At 39.5% G+C, this 14,381-nt stretch overlaps 1 protein-coding gene across 1 annotated transcript in view; it reads right to left on the bottom strand.

Moving 5' to 3' along the window:
* The window catches only part of LOC108146816 (BAI1-associated protein 3), a 50,979-nt gene that overhangs the window by 10,742 nt on the left and 25,856 nt on the right, over positions 1-14,381 (bottom strand). Inside the window, 5 exon segments of the mRNA XM_017273007.2 lie at positions 1,287-1,455; positions 3,297-3,537; positions 6,392-6,641; positions 9,462-9,527; positions 9,530-10,067. Coding sequence (XP_017128496.2) covers positions 1,287-1,455; positions 3,297-3,537; positions 6,392-6,641; positions 9,462-9,527; positions 9,530-9,884 — 1,081 coding nt within the window. The 5' untranslated portion in view covers positions 9,885-10,067.

Raw genomic sequence — 14,381 nt, 5'->3', positions numbered from 1 at the left:
CCCCATACTCATTTCCATCCACCTCATTCTGGCCTATTTGGTGTTGCTTCCAGACGGTGGCCGTCATCAGTACATTTAGCAGATGGCAGATGGTAAACGGCACACTAACACTGCACTACTGAGGGGCGGTGAAGAATGGGAATCCGAATGGTTACTGGGTACTCGGGCTTGAATCGCCCGGGCCGTAGAAAAATGCTCCAACAGAAGCAGACGTAGACGAAGGAGCACTCAACGTATTCCTTACACATCCTTGAGCACATTAAAATGCGAAATTGCGTTGCCTTCGATGAGGCGGCTGCTGCTTCAGCACAGAGCACAAATCTTAGACATTATTATATATATAGCAATGTACGAATTCCCAAAAATCTACTTTTCTCTTAACAGAGTATTTCGTGATTAATTAATGAAAACTTGAGTAATGGCAAAAAGCTCAATTTAGTTTAGAAATGTATAAAATATACAAAATTTGTAATATTATAGAGACAACTCATATTAATATCTGTATTTACAAATAGAAATATATATTTAAATATTTAAATTGTAAAGGAAATATTTTTATATAGATTACGTTTAAATAAGACAGTTATTAATATTAAATTGTTTAAGGAAAGTAAGAAAACTTGTCTTTTAAGTTGCCCATACACAAGTCCTACAAGTACAATTATTCACAATAAAATAGCTCTAATGAAAATGGCAATAAAAAAGATATTTAAATATATAAAATTCTCCGAAAATCGACAATCTAATATGGTGGCATATTACAATGCCATGTGTCAGCAAGATGATTAAAATCATAGTTTGGAATAACATCTATTGAAGTAAGTAAAATTTCTCCCCGTGTAGTGCTATTTCTGGTTGTGGGGCTTCTGGCTCTCGAGCATAATGAACAAAATGGGAAGCATTAAATTGCAAATTTATTGAACGCCCACTGAGATGGAGCCAGCAGAGGCATAACCAAAACTGTTACTTTGACATGGACTTGGACCGGCAGGGAGGACAACAAAATCTAGTATAATTGGGGGAAATAGTCAACGCACATGGTGCCCCAGCAGTTTATGGGTGGCCCGTTTGGCTTTTTGATTTGCCCAAGTGCACACACGCACCGCCACAGAGCTTCATAATGCAATTACCGCACTAGCCGCAAAATCAATTTCCAAACTAAAAATATTTACACACCACGATACATAGATGGACAGATTGACACATTGGATGGGTGAGGGTGGGGTAGAGAATGGGGAAAGTGGAGAAAGTGTCGATTGTGTAGAAAGCTGGTTGAGATTCCTTACCATTGGCGTCCTTTGCCTCGAGGCCATCAGCTTCGATTACCACCGCAGAGAGTACGATTATCTTGGGTTTATCCTCGGCGGAGGCGTGCAGTAGGCGATAATGACGATCCGGATTGACACCGAAGGCGCGCTGAGCGTGCAGATACATTTCGTCCTTGTAATGTGCAAACTGTGTACGCGATTTGCAGTCGGAAAGAGGAAGACGCATTACGCATACGCCGCATGTTGCCATGGGTAGAGTAAATATTTTATAAATTTAATTTAATTATATTGTCATTTATTTGTAAATATTTTGGAAGTCAACAAAATTATAATATCATTTAAGGCAAAATTTGCATATTTTGCTTTGGCAGGAAATTCGTTTATTGCCTGTTCGCCATCCTCCCCATGCCATCGAACAAAATCCTGTTTTCGTTTATTCTCTTTTTTCTCTCATCTCTATTGATTTATCTCCCTTGAATTTATTAGCCCGTCGATTTTTGATTTGGATCACGCTTCAAATAACGCTTTCATCGCATTTCCCCCTATACGGGAATTTTATCATAATTTGATTGCTTTCGCTGCAGTCAAAATTATGAATTATAAAAGTGCAAACAGCCTGCATCTCTGAATGCCTGAAATCTAATTATATTATTTTATTTTAATCCCATTATTCAGAAGATGACGGGACTGACTGCCGAAATCCAAATCAATGATTGGGCCTCGGAATGAATAATGAGCAGGCAGAATATGTGAGGCAACTGGAATAAGATTGATTTGGGTACATTTGCAATATACAGAATTTTTAAGCATCTAAATTAAATATTCCTTCGCATGTGAGCTTTGCCAGAGGAATAACAAATTTCTGTTTTATAGGAGCATCTCTCAGCTTATGTTTAACCTCATTTAGTGCAAAAACAGAGTCCCTTATTAACGCTTCTTTATTTCTGCTGCAAATAATTCTTTAGAATTGAAAATAATCTCAGTTTCACTTGAGGGCTGCTCAACTCAGTTTGTTTATCTTTTTAATGAACACCACTTGGGCAGATAATACCTAAGCGTCCTTCAGTATCCAGCATCTGTTCGTGCAACATTTTTGCATTCCATTTCGTTATTACTTTTATAAATTTTTTCCCTCTTTTTCATTAATTTTCATTAGGGCAGGTTCAACCCTCTGATGGCACTGGCCGGGCAAATCGCATTTATTTGTAATTATTTACCATTAAATGCAAAAACCCGAGCAGAGGGACGCCCGCAGAGACGGCCAAGCAATAACTTTACCGACTTGGCCAACTCACTTTCCCGTTTCTCTATCCGCTTTGCGGGCACCCGCGAGATTTGACCGGCTTCAACTCAATCACAGCAGGAGGACGAACGTTATTTTTCCGCTACTAGTTGAAACTTTTGTTATGCTGGCGTAACCTTGCCATCTAGGTCTTCAGTCCACTCTACTTCTTTGAACTCCCACCGGGAACTGCTCAAGTTTCATCAGTTGTGCACTGGGCGTCTAACAATTTTCTTACTGCTAAATTAAAAACGATAATTGAAAAATGAACTCGAGTTAAGCTGGGACCCGGCCATTGCAGAAATATTGGAAAATTCCTTTTGAAATGGCAATCAGCAATGAGGAGGAAAAGTAGCACATTTTTAATTGAATTTTGCTGCTCGGGAGCATCATAGCATCATTGAGAGCTCGGAAATGAAATGAAGTTACCCCCAGCTTCTCTCGATTCTCCATCCCCTGGCACACAATCCCCAAATCCCAGAATGTGTTTTCTTGCCGTTTTGGGCAAACCCGAGCATTAATCATTCAAATTGCAAAACGTTTCAAAGCCTAATGCCGGCGATTAAGCCTTTCAATCATGTGGTGTCCCCGCCCCGAGGCGAATGTTGTTTGTTGGCATCCCCTAAATCGCCTTAATTTGTGTAATTTGCAACTATTTGCATAAGCACCACCCCTCCTCGAAAAAGTTCCGAATCCTAAATCATAATTTCATTCCAGGCGCAACTATCCCTGGCATATTGATTTACCTGTCCGCCTGGAGCCGGAGCACCAACGGTGTTTGCAATGGTGTGCAGGACCTCCGCGTACAGCTTCTCCTTCTCGTCCTGGCGGTCAATGGTCTCCTCCGTCGCCGGCGGATCACGTTCATTCTCGGGATTAGCCTCGGCACGTGCTTCGGCGGCACGCGTGGCCGACATGCGACGATTTTCCCGTTTCCAGCCAAGCGATGTAAAGTTCTCAAAGTACGAGCCGTCCGTTTCCTGAACTCTGTGAATGGGAATGGGAATGTGAAAAAATGGGTCCATAAAATAGGGTTAAATTCATATGTGTGTATACTTTTATGGACTCCGTTTCGATTCGATTTCAAAGGATATTCAAATCAACTGCTGCCGCTGTCAGTTCGGTGTCTGACTTTAATTGGCACTGTCAATATGCCGTTGCCAACATACAAATGTGACATTGCCGTACCTTTTTCAACATTGATAAGGGTCGTCGCCTGTTGCCGGGGACCACTCTGCGTATGCTTGATGCCCCAAAGCGAAGGCTTACCCTGAGCCGCTAATTGTATACAAATATTCACCAGCTTGCATACAGATAAAAAATGTTCATAGCCTTAAATTGCTCTATAAAATATTTTGTATTTTTAAAACATACTAAACAAACTTTAACTGAATCTAAGGAATTAAATTTTAAAACAAATTATAGAATATTTCTTGAAATACATTTAATAAATGTAAAATACATTTAATGCTTAATAATTTAAATCTAAATTATTATTGGAGTATTGAACAGATTTGTGGTGGAATGAAGACTTGAAAAATGAAATCTATTTATCGTCTTTTAAAATTGCTAATCAATTCAAAATGGAGATGAGCCCATAAGGTGCGGATTGTTTTTCCCAGCGTACCCTCGATTGAAACTTTTTGTGCTTGGGTCCTAACTAGGGCTAGTCACGATAGTTGATGTTCTGCCTAATCATTTGATTTGCATGCCCCGCACTCTTGCAAAGGCCCACCGGATTTATCCGAGCAGCTGTGGCAAAAAAGTTGTTCGAAACTTTGTCCACTCAGCAAAGGAAACAGCTAAGCGGCTTAACTTTGTCGCCGGCGTTGATGATTTTTTACGTTTACGTTTATGGTGAAAAATAAACTGAAGAGACCCCCGAAAGTAGGCAACACTTTCTGTCTGCACTTTTTTTGCCATCGTCCATGAAATGTGGGCAAAACCCTTTTCGTGGACACCTCTGGGTGTTAATACACACTTTTTTTATAGATATGCGGAAGGCGTGTGAAAATGGTCCACATAATTGGCGTAAATGATGACGGGGTAGACTTTGTCAGTCCAGGACACTAACTGCATTGTCTGAAGTTGTCCCCCTCGAAAGTTGTTTGTGAAAAATTTAATTTGAAACTTTTCGCCCAGCTGTTTGTGTTGCTTTTTATTTTTCTTCTTGTCGCTTTGCTTTGTGATTTCACCGCTTACACAGACACTCAATTTCAGTTTCAATTTTTAAGATTTTTCACAGTTTTCTTGTGTAATTTTTTTATTTTGTGGCTTGCGAAAAGTTTTGCTGAACTTTTTTATATTTCTTTGGTATTTATTTTGTCGCAAATATTTATTTTGTATTTAACTTTAAGAAAAACAATGCCCTGTCGCAAAACTTTTATTTTCCAGGCATGCTCAAGACTTCGCAGCAAATAATTAATATTACTTTTTATTTGTCGGAATATAAATTGATGCTAAATAATTTAAAAGCATCAACAGAATGCTGTGCGTTCATAGAAAATATATGCTTATCTGCCTCTTGTTTATTTATTTTTCGTTTTATTAACATTTAATAGCTGTGGTGGCAACCCAATTTTGCGGCAATTAGCAGTTAATGCATAAAATATGAAATTTCGTGCATCAATTGCATTTTAATTAGCTACATTTTGGGTTTGACTTCCTAATGATAGAGACAATGTCTTTTTAAATGGATTGCAATTAAATGCTGATAAATCAGACAGGTGAAAACTGGTTAGCATTTTGTGAAAAACTAATTTGTAGTGGTCATTATCTTTGAAGTGCTGCAGGTGAAAAGTTTACAAAGGTGTACAAATTAATTTCATCCTTGAAAAACTTTGTTACAACAAGGGCAATTATGCAGGAAAGCCGAGCATGTTAATGGATGTTAAAAAAGTTCCAGGCGGCCCTCTTCCGAACGCATTTCACACTTTCGGCTCATCAAAACCTCGTGTTTCTTTAAGCAATCTACCAAGTAAACCTCATTTTGGGGCTTAATTAAAAGTAACCTGTGGTCCAAACTCGCGTCGAGCGCCCATTTCCAGGTTAAGCAGATGCCGCATTATGCAAAGTGGCAGAGCACTGGCTTTGAGCCACAAAGACGATGTTGCAGCGGCTGGAGGATGTTGCACCTGGCTCTGCCTGATTCTCGTCCATATTGAGAGCAATCTAGTCGCTCAAGGACCAAAGGGTGCCTTTAAGCCGCCCCCAAGAACAAGACTCTCTGTGTGTGTGCGTTGGTTCAGGTTCTTCCCTAGAAAAACTTTTCGGCACTCCAAAGGTTTTGGGCCTCATCCCAAGTTGCCATGGTCTTCTGGCCCGTGGGAGGGTGCGAAAGTTTCTTTCCGAATTTCGGCACCGAACTAACTGAACGAACTTTTGTAATTACGTAATTATGAAGGTCGAGCGGTAAAGTTTCGTTTGGCAATTCGAAAAACAAATCGAAAACACAACTGAAATTGAAGTACATTAATTAATTGGTATATAATTTATTTTTGATTTTCGCAAGTTACTTTATGGTTGACCCGCACCAAATCCCTAGAGGCACACTAATTATATTTAGCCTATTTAATTTATGCATTTCACATTCGAATACCTCTCAGTCTGCGCGCGTGTGTGTGTGGGCGTGTAAACATCTGGCAGTCAAGTTTGGCCAAAATATTAGCATTTCCCTCTGTGGGTTAATTACCTCGAGCAAACATGCTCACTGGTGACCAGACAGGCATTTAATTTGCCAAAGCCATTCGCACTTCATCAACTATGCATTAGGCTGGCCCGACTTGAACTTGGCTTTGGATTTGAATTTAGTATTTTGTTTTTTTTTTCGCTTTGAACTCACCCGGAATCGGAGCGCGGATCCACTTCGGGCCAACTCAGGCGGCGTTTGCAGAAGGCCAGCGGCGGACGGGGCGGCGGATCCGGCTGGTGGAGCGGCGAGTTGCGCTGCCTGAAGGATCCGGTCCGGGGCGGGGCCAGGCATTCCAGCGCCCGCGACTGACGACGTGACTGGGGCGTGCCGCCGCCCCCACCGGAGGCGGATGTCGAGGGACTGCCGGGTCCCGCTGCCCCACCTGGTATTTTCGGGTATCCTTTTGTTGGAGGGCCCAAAAAGAGAAAGGGTAAAAGCATGAGCATTATTAAGGGAATTAATTTAAAGCCCGCAAACAAAATTTATTTTATATATTTTTCATATATTTTTGTGTTTTGTTTGACTTGGTGCAAATAGAAAAACAAGTTATTTATCATTGAAAACTTATTTATAAAGCTTATTAGGGCTTTGATGTATACACATTTCTCATAACATTTTCATAATGTTTGATTTCATTTTAGTTAAGTTAAGCTATTTATGGCCAACACTTAATTTAAAGAGCTTCTAGAGGCTTAGGCAAAATGTAAACATAAATAATTTCCACTTTGGTTTGATTTGGCCAAAGCTGACAACTTAATCTAGTTCTTCAATTTTATGCATCAAAATATGGTTTATACATACATAGTCAAAAAAGTTGTTATTATTTATTAGAAAAACTCATTTTATTAATCTTTTTATTTAAATAATCTGGTTAAAACTTAGTATTTGTATTAATTAACATGATTAACTTAGTTATTACTTTTTTTATGATTTTCACTTTTTCATTATTTATTATAGAAACTATTTCTATCTTATTTTACCTGGTTAAAAAAAGGTATTTGTATTAATTAACATGTTTAACTTAGTTATTACCATTTTTTTATGATTTTCACTTCTTCATTATTTATTATAGATGGTTTCTATAATATCTTATCTATCTTATTTTACCATATGAACAATGTACTTATATGGACAAAAGATTTCAAAAATTAAATCACATAATGGTTTGTTTTTCAGTGGTGGAAAATACTTTAATGAACTTTCTGCTGAAAAGAAAACGGAACAGTTGAAAGTCATACCAAATTTGGGTTGTTGAAAACTATTTCCCCCGTGCCATGTCCCATAATTCCCACAACATGCAAATATCTGTGCCACATATGTAGATGCAGGTGTTGGCTTTCACAAAACTCAGGTGGGAAACGGACCCAGTTAAAGTCAATGTGTGGTGCCGGTTAGTGCCGTGAGATGCAGTGGTCCGTGCTCAAGGCAATGGCAACGGCAACGGCAATGGAACCGCAGCCCGCAACCTTGACATGCATCTCCTGCGGCTCCTATATATGGTCCTGTTTTCACTCCCGGTCTATAAGGACTTCAGCTAGCAGGCACAGAGTGCATGGTCTCGGATTTAAATAGCTAACCCTTACTGTGGCTTCGAAAAGAAAGCTTTTTTGGCCACGGACCGGAGAAGCCATGGCTGACTGCAACCCAGAAAAAGAGGACCAAATATGCACAGAAATTTCAGTTTAGTTTAGAAGTGTGCACGAAGCGTAAAGTCAAAGTTGGACTGCCACTGGACTCGAATTGGAAAAAGCGCTTACACGTTGATGGCTTCTCCGGGGTTAAAGAATTCCCCGTTGGCCAGGAAAACCGCTCGTTCTTGGCTAGTGCAACAAGATAAGCCAATTTCAATTTTGATTCAAATGCGACGGACGTCGGTGACTCAAAATCCCAGCCAAACGTAAGTCAATGTCGATTTCGATGTCTAAAACGAAATGCCGAAAACTTCCGGCTCCGGCGGTTTGCGGCCAGGACACGATGCTCTTCTTGCTGCGTCTTGACATTTAAATGTGTTTGCATTTGCCAACTACGACAGAAACAACAACCTCGAACATCGTTTAGCTTGGCAAACAAGTTTTGCATAGCCAAAGCGGAAACGAAGCCGCACAAGAAGTCACATATGCATGTTGATTGCTTTCGCTTCGCCAGCGATGATGCACTGGGAAAAAATAGTTTTAAAATGATTGATTGAATGCCTTTTTGAGCCTCTATATTTTTTTTTTAAATATAAATAAACGTGATGGTTTATGGATGATTCTTAACTTCTCTGGTGAAAAAAACTTACCTAGAAACTTCAGTAAGGTAGCTGAACAGGGTGTTTTTAAAATCATTTCTAAAGGTGTCCAAATGTATGCAATCAAAAAAAGGAATGTCGTTCCTCGTAATAAAACCATTTTAATGTTACATTCCTTTTTTTCATTGCATACTTTTAGACAAGTTCATAAAATATTTCATAAGCTTGAATTTTAGTTTCATTATTTTTAAAAAGATTTTCTTGAACTAAGAATGGCCTAGGAAAATCCTATATTTATATTATATTTTTAAATCACGAAATGTTCTTCGAATTTTAGTTTTTTGTGTATCGCCCACTATCATCCACCAGAACCAACTGGCACCCCATTGCGGTGGTTTTGTCTGCACATTTGTTGATCCATATGCGAGAGACGTTGCCCTAAAAAACATTCAGCGAAGGCGAAACTTTGGGAACATTTGGTGGCTGGCAAGACATGTAATGTAATTTTCATATTGAGACCCGATGACGATAACGTCTGGCGGATTCAATAAACTTTTCCATGTTTACCATTTTTGTGGCACGCATACGCAAACAAATTGTTTTGGGCCAACGTATGGCAACTGATGGAAAACGAAAGTCAACTCAGAGCCAACTTAAAGGTGAATCGTACATTTTTTGTATGCATTTCCCTCAATGTTTGCTCTACATGTCCTGAAAGTGAAAACCACATCGGAAAACTCCATTAGCAACTTAATTAGGGGCAAGGCTGTTTTTGGATTACAGCCAACCCTCTCTTTTTATCTGTGAAAACTTGACCTTTGGCAAAGCGTGTATCACGCGTGGGCTTTTACAAGGAGAACATTTTTAAGACTTTTAGAATTTGCTAAAATACTGATGAACCTGATTTATTGCTTTTGACACCACTTTAATTTTAATTTTAGCTGCTATTACTTATTTAAATTTAATGCTTAACCTGACAATGTAACTCACCTAGTAATGGATTGGTGGCATTTGGGTTGCCGATTACCACGCCGCCGGAGGGGTAGGTAGTGGCGCCCCCGAGGCAGCCACAACGCCGGTGGGCGGAGCCGGAGTGCCGTAGACGCCCAGTCCCAGTCCGCTGCCAATGCTCGCCTGTTGCTGCAGCGGGGCATGGCCGTGTTGCTGCTGTTGCTGCTGCTGCTGCGGAAGTGACTGCTGCTGTTGCAGTTGCTGCTGCGGAAACGACGCCTGCTGCTGCAGCTGCTGGTGCTGCTGCTGAGCGGAAACGTGGCCGCCAGGTGCGACGCCACCGGAGGAGCCCGATTGCTGCTCACTCGATTCCTGGCGCGAAAGCGAAAAACGTCGGTTGCCCAGGCCCAAACTCGAGATGCCACTTGTTACATATTGCTGCATGGAGCTGAGGAAACTCATGGCGGCATCTGGCTCTCTTATCGCTGGCGTAATTGGCACAAGTTGTTGGCTCGACGTCTTTTTGTGAAATTAATCACTTGGAAAGTTGCGCCCGGGATTTGCTTTGCCTACCCGATTCGTTATCTTTTTGCCCGATTATAAATTGGTCCAGACTCTCACTTTGTTTTCTGGCTTATCAAGGCTCTGCAAGGATAAGAAGGAAACGAGAAATGTTTGTTCAAGGTACAACTTCTGCAATCCGCTGGAGAATTGTTTTCTGCTATTTTTGGCATTAATTGAATTCCCAACCCGGACTTAAGCCGATGCCAAAGATGGGGAATTATATGTATAGTATGTGTATGTATGTTTGTAAGCATTTTCGTGTTCAGAGATTGAAAGCAATTACAACACACAAAAGCCAGTTGAGAGGCTCTTCATTTGCCTTTTAGCCGTAGCATACTTTGCAGCGCTGGAAATTCATCGGAGCCAAACAAAAAATTAATTAAGCCAACTTGTTTGGCACTTTTATAGTCACTGCATTCTGGGATTCCCTGGCTCTGATTCCCCTGGATTTTCCCCAAATACCCCACTAACATTATATTTGTCTTTGATTCGTTTCGTCAGCACTTTTGTTGACTTGCCGCTCCAACTCCTGTTTGCTCAGCCAAATTCTGTACAAATATCGAGGGGAAAAAAGCGTTTGCATTTAGGCATTGGTTGAGTCCATGTCTATCTATACAGCGATTGATTGGAGGACAGTCCTTTTGCTCACTTAAAGGCACGGCTCTTAATTAAATTTCTTTTGAAGTACGCCCCGATTCCGCTGTCCTAATTAACGTTTAATCAGCTGAGCCTAATGAGCCATTTTTGGGTTCATGGCTAATCGATCTGCTAGAATAATTGGGCCACAAACATATACCCAGCTACCTAAGTTGTCCTGGTTCATAAATAAGCCCCCAAAGATACTTATAATAATAATTATATGACCAAAAATAAACGCTGGACCAAGCAGAAAAGTAGTTAATTAATTAGTTTGACAGGTTTGACTCCCATTTATGGATGAGCAAATCGGCAGGCGAAAATGAAATTGCAAATTGAACCCCCAGTTTTGGTCCTGGTTCCACTAGCCATTCAAACGTGACCGGCTTAGTTGTCCATCTTTCCGTTCGCTAAATTCACCATGGAAATATAGCCGGATGAAGGCTCTTAGACATTAGAAAATAAATAAACAACTTTGTTAATTATAAATACCTATATTTACAATTCAGTCCACAGATGTTATTTTTCAGAATACAAAAGTAATTTCTCCCTTTTTAATGAAATCATTACTCCCATAGCTATCCAGATAATGTCATGATAAAATTTTATTGAGATCAATAACAAATTACCGAATAACTGGTGTTAAGCTTGCCCCAAACCAAATACTTGACAACTGTCAACCTGTTTACTGTCCTCATAAGAATAAAACTGATTAAATTCACAATAGTGCAGTTAAGTACTCTCGGGTACAACGAATGGTATTATGTGCTGTGCTGAGTGGCTTTAAATGCCATAAAAGCAATGCGGGACTGACTGAGCCAGGGTCAGGAAATGTCCTTAAATGGCCAGCAGTCATAGCAACTGGAACTACAGTTGGCAAACAATTCGCAACCAGCAAAAACAATGGCCAAAACAGCTATGATTGCGATGTGTAAGCCATTGCGTTCGTGGGCGAAATCAGCGCATTCATGCGTGGTGCTCACTCTCTGTCTCCCTGTGCCACCTATTTCCCTCTCTTTCCGCCACCTATTCCCCTCCCTTTCCGGCACCTATTCCCCTCTCTCTCTCTCTAGTCAGCTTTAGCTTCCGCATGTTATCCCACTTACTGGTGGCGCCATAATTAGCGGACTCCGAAAATAATTTGCAAACCATTTTGGCGATCTTGTTGTATGTGTGGCTCGTTTTATTTGGTTTTTGTTTTGCTTTGGAAAATGCTAAAAATAAATCAACCGACACACAAAACTTGATTTATATGGTGCACGTAAATTTGCCATTAAGCGACAGACAAATGTATTGCAATTAAATGAAATGGAAGCGGTGCCACAATAGCAACAGCTGCCCACCACCTAAGTATTTGTTTTGTGTGGGTGTGGGTGTGTGCGGGAAGTATAAATACGCAGCTAACTTAGACTTTAATTAAGATTAATTAGTCGCTGGCCAAGCCAGGCTGCAGAAAGTAACATGTGTGTAGGTGGGTTATATACACAGAAATTTCAGATATAAAGTTTTTGATTTAATTGTTTTTATCCTTGACAAATGTCTTGGATATTTTACTTTGCTTTACGAAGTAAGCCTTAAGAAAACGTTATTTTTAAAACCGTTTTTTAAAATTGTTAAGTTAAATGTTTATTCTTGCTTGCAATCCCGAAACAGAAAAAATATTTTGTTTTCTTAAGATTGAAAATGGTAATAAAATAAACGTTAAAAACTTTTGTTTCTCACAGCGGTAAACAATAACACAAAATGGCATGTTATTTAACCGATTTATTTTTATTCTATTGTTCCTTTTGACATTGAAAACTTAATTTTAAATTTAAGGTTCATGATTTGCTAGAAGATTTTATTAGATTCAAAGTTTTGTTACTCTCATTATATGTTAAATTAAGAAAATTTAACCTGGGCCAATTATTTTGTCAGTGTTCTAATGTATGCCATAAAGGAAGGCCACGAGCCAGCTCCTTCTCGCTGTTGCTTCAATCTATTTAGTTTTTATTAATGGTCGCGCATACGACATGTGGGCCAATGAGGAGGGTGTGTGTGTATGTGCGACTGTGTGTGCCGACAGCAACCCTTGTTTGGAAAAGTTTTCCCAGCTAGCGGGGAAAAAAACTAAATTAAATGTGTATTGCACTAATGTGACTTCCCGAATATTCTGAAGAGCTGTCACAACATAGCGTTCTCCATCAACTCGCAGTAATTATCGTTTTTTGTGCCTCGAAATGAACTGAGACGAGGGTCTGGCTGACTGTTTCACCATTCAAGTCAATTTTAGACACATTTTGTGAGCTGATTTGGTTACCACGCATAATTTAAAAGCATTTCGGGTGCCCACCCACCTGTGCAAACAATTCTGCGGTAGGAAGTTGCACACCAAAAAGTTGCGAAATCCAAATAGAAGGCGGAAAATTGAAAAAGAAAATCTTAACAATGGCAAAGAAGAATTTGGGATACGCTAAACAAAGCTTAAAAGTTTATAATTCCCCATAAGAAAATATTATTAAAGATTGCCTTGAACAACCAAATATTTTTGGATATAAATTTAAATTTAGGGTGTTTTAAATTTTAATGTTCATTTATATACCATATATTGTGCAAAAAATATCACAAAGCCACAGCTAAAAATAAGATTGGTAAAAAAAGACGAGAATCCCCAAAGGGAAAGGAATTCGCGCACACACAAAAAAAAAGCAATTGTAAGGCAATTTCAAAGGCAAAATTATTATGTCGCTTTATGTCATTTTTTTTTTTTAGCGAAAGCCAAGTTTTTCCAGCCAACTGGCAGATGAATGTGTTGCGGGGGAAATTCAGGATGTAATGGTGGTGGAAATGCGGATTTTAGGGTGCACGGTGGTACGTGAAAATGACAAAGCAGCTGCTCAACAACAAACGGCAACGCATGCTCTGGCATAAAATTTATTTTCCCTCCTGTCCCGACATGATATGTGGCTTTAAATATCTGCAAAAAAAAGGGAAGGAATGAAAGAAAAGCCAGCAAACCGTCAAAAAAGCAGAGAAAGAACTCGTTTACATTGCGGCAGATATTCCAGATTCGACATCTGAAAAGGCAAAAACCATGGCCAGGGGTTTCGGCCCTAAAAACTAAGCCAAGCAAATGTGCGGCATTCAAATATCTTCCTTAGTTGAGCGTTTTATGTGCGTGGGCGTGGCAAAACATAAATTACTTTACGCATGGGCTGCCATCCAAAATTCAGAGAGCGAAACGGCCTAAAACATGAAGCAATTGTAACCAAATATAAATTAATTGCCACCGGCAACTTTGGCAACCAGTCATGTTAATAAGAACCAATAATGGTAATAATTTTGGCCATGACAGCATTAACAATTGCCACTAGCTACCACACTGTGCTACAATGTTATTTAATGGCCGAACCAAAATTGTGTATATACTTTGTATTTACTTAAAAAAAAAACGGTTTTTAGATAATGATAATTTGAAAACTTAAAATAAATTATTTATTAAAAAAAATTACTTTTAAACATATGAATGTTAAGTTTTTCTTATGACATGAAGTAGCTTTATCGTAAAGCAGTTAAACAGTTAAGTCAATACTTTATATTTTATTTTTCTACCAAAGTGTTTACAAGGTAGACTTTTTATAGGTACTATAGAACCTGTGGCATAGTGTTCTCTGGCGTAGGGAGTGTCAATAACGCAGCCATAGAAACCGAAAGCTGATGCGATAAGCATGAATTCCGTTAAACATGATGCAAAAAAATTGCATCTACCGCAAAACCAGG

This window comes from Drosophila elegans, unplaced genomic scaffold (assembly GCF_018152505.1).
Source record: "Drosophila elegans isolate 14027-0461.03 unplaced genomic scaffold, ASM1815250v1 contig_208, whole genome shotgun sequence".
Classification (NCBI taxonomy): Eukaryota; Metazoa; Arthropoda; class Insecta; order Diptera; family Drosophilidae; genus Drosophila; species Drosophila elegans.
The sequence above is the reverse complement of the archived record's forward strand: the minus strand, read 5'-3'. Positions and strand labels throughout refer to the sequence as shown.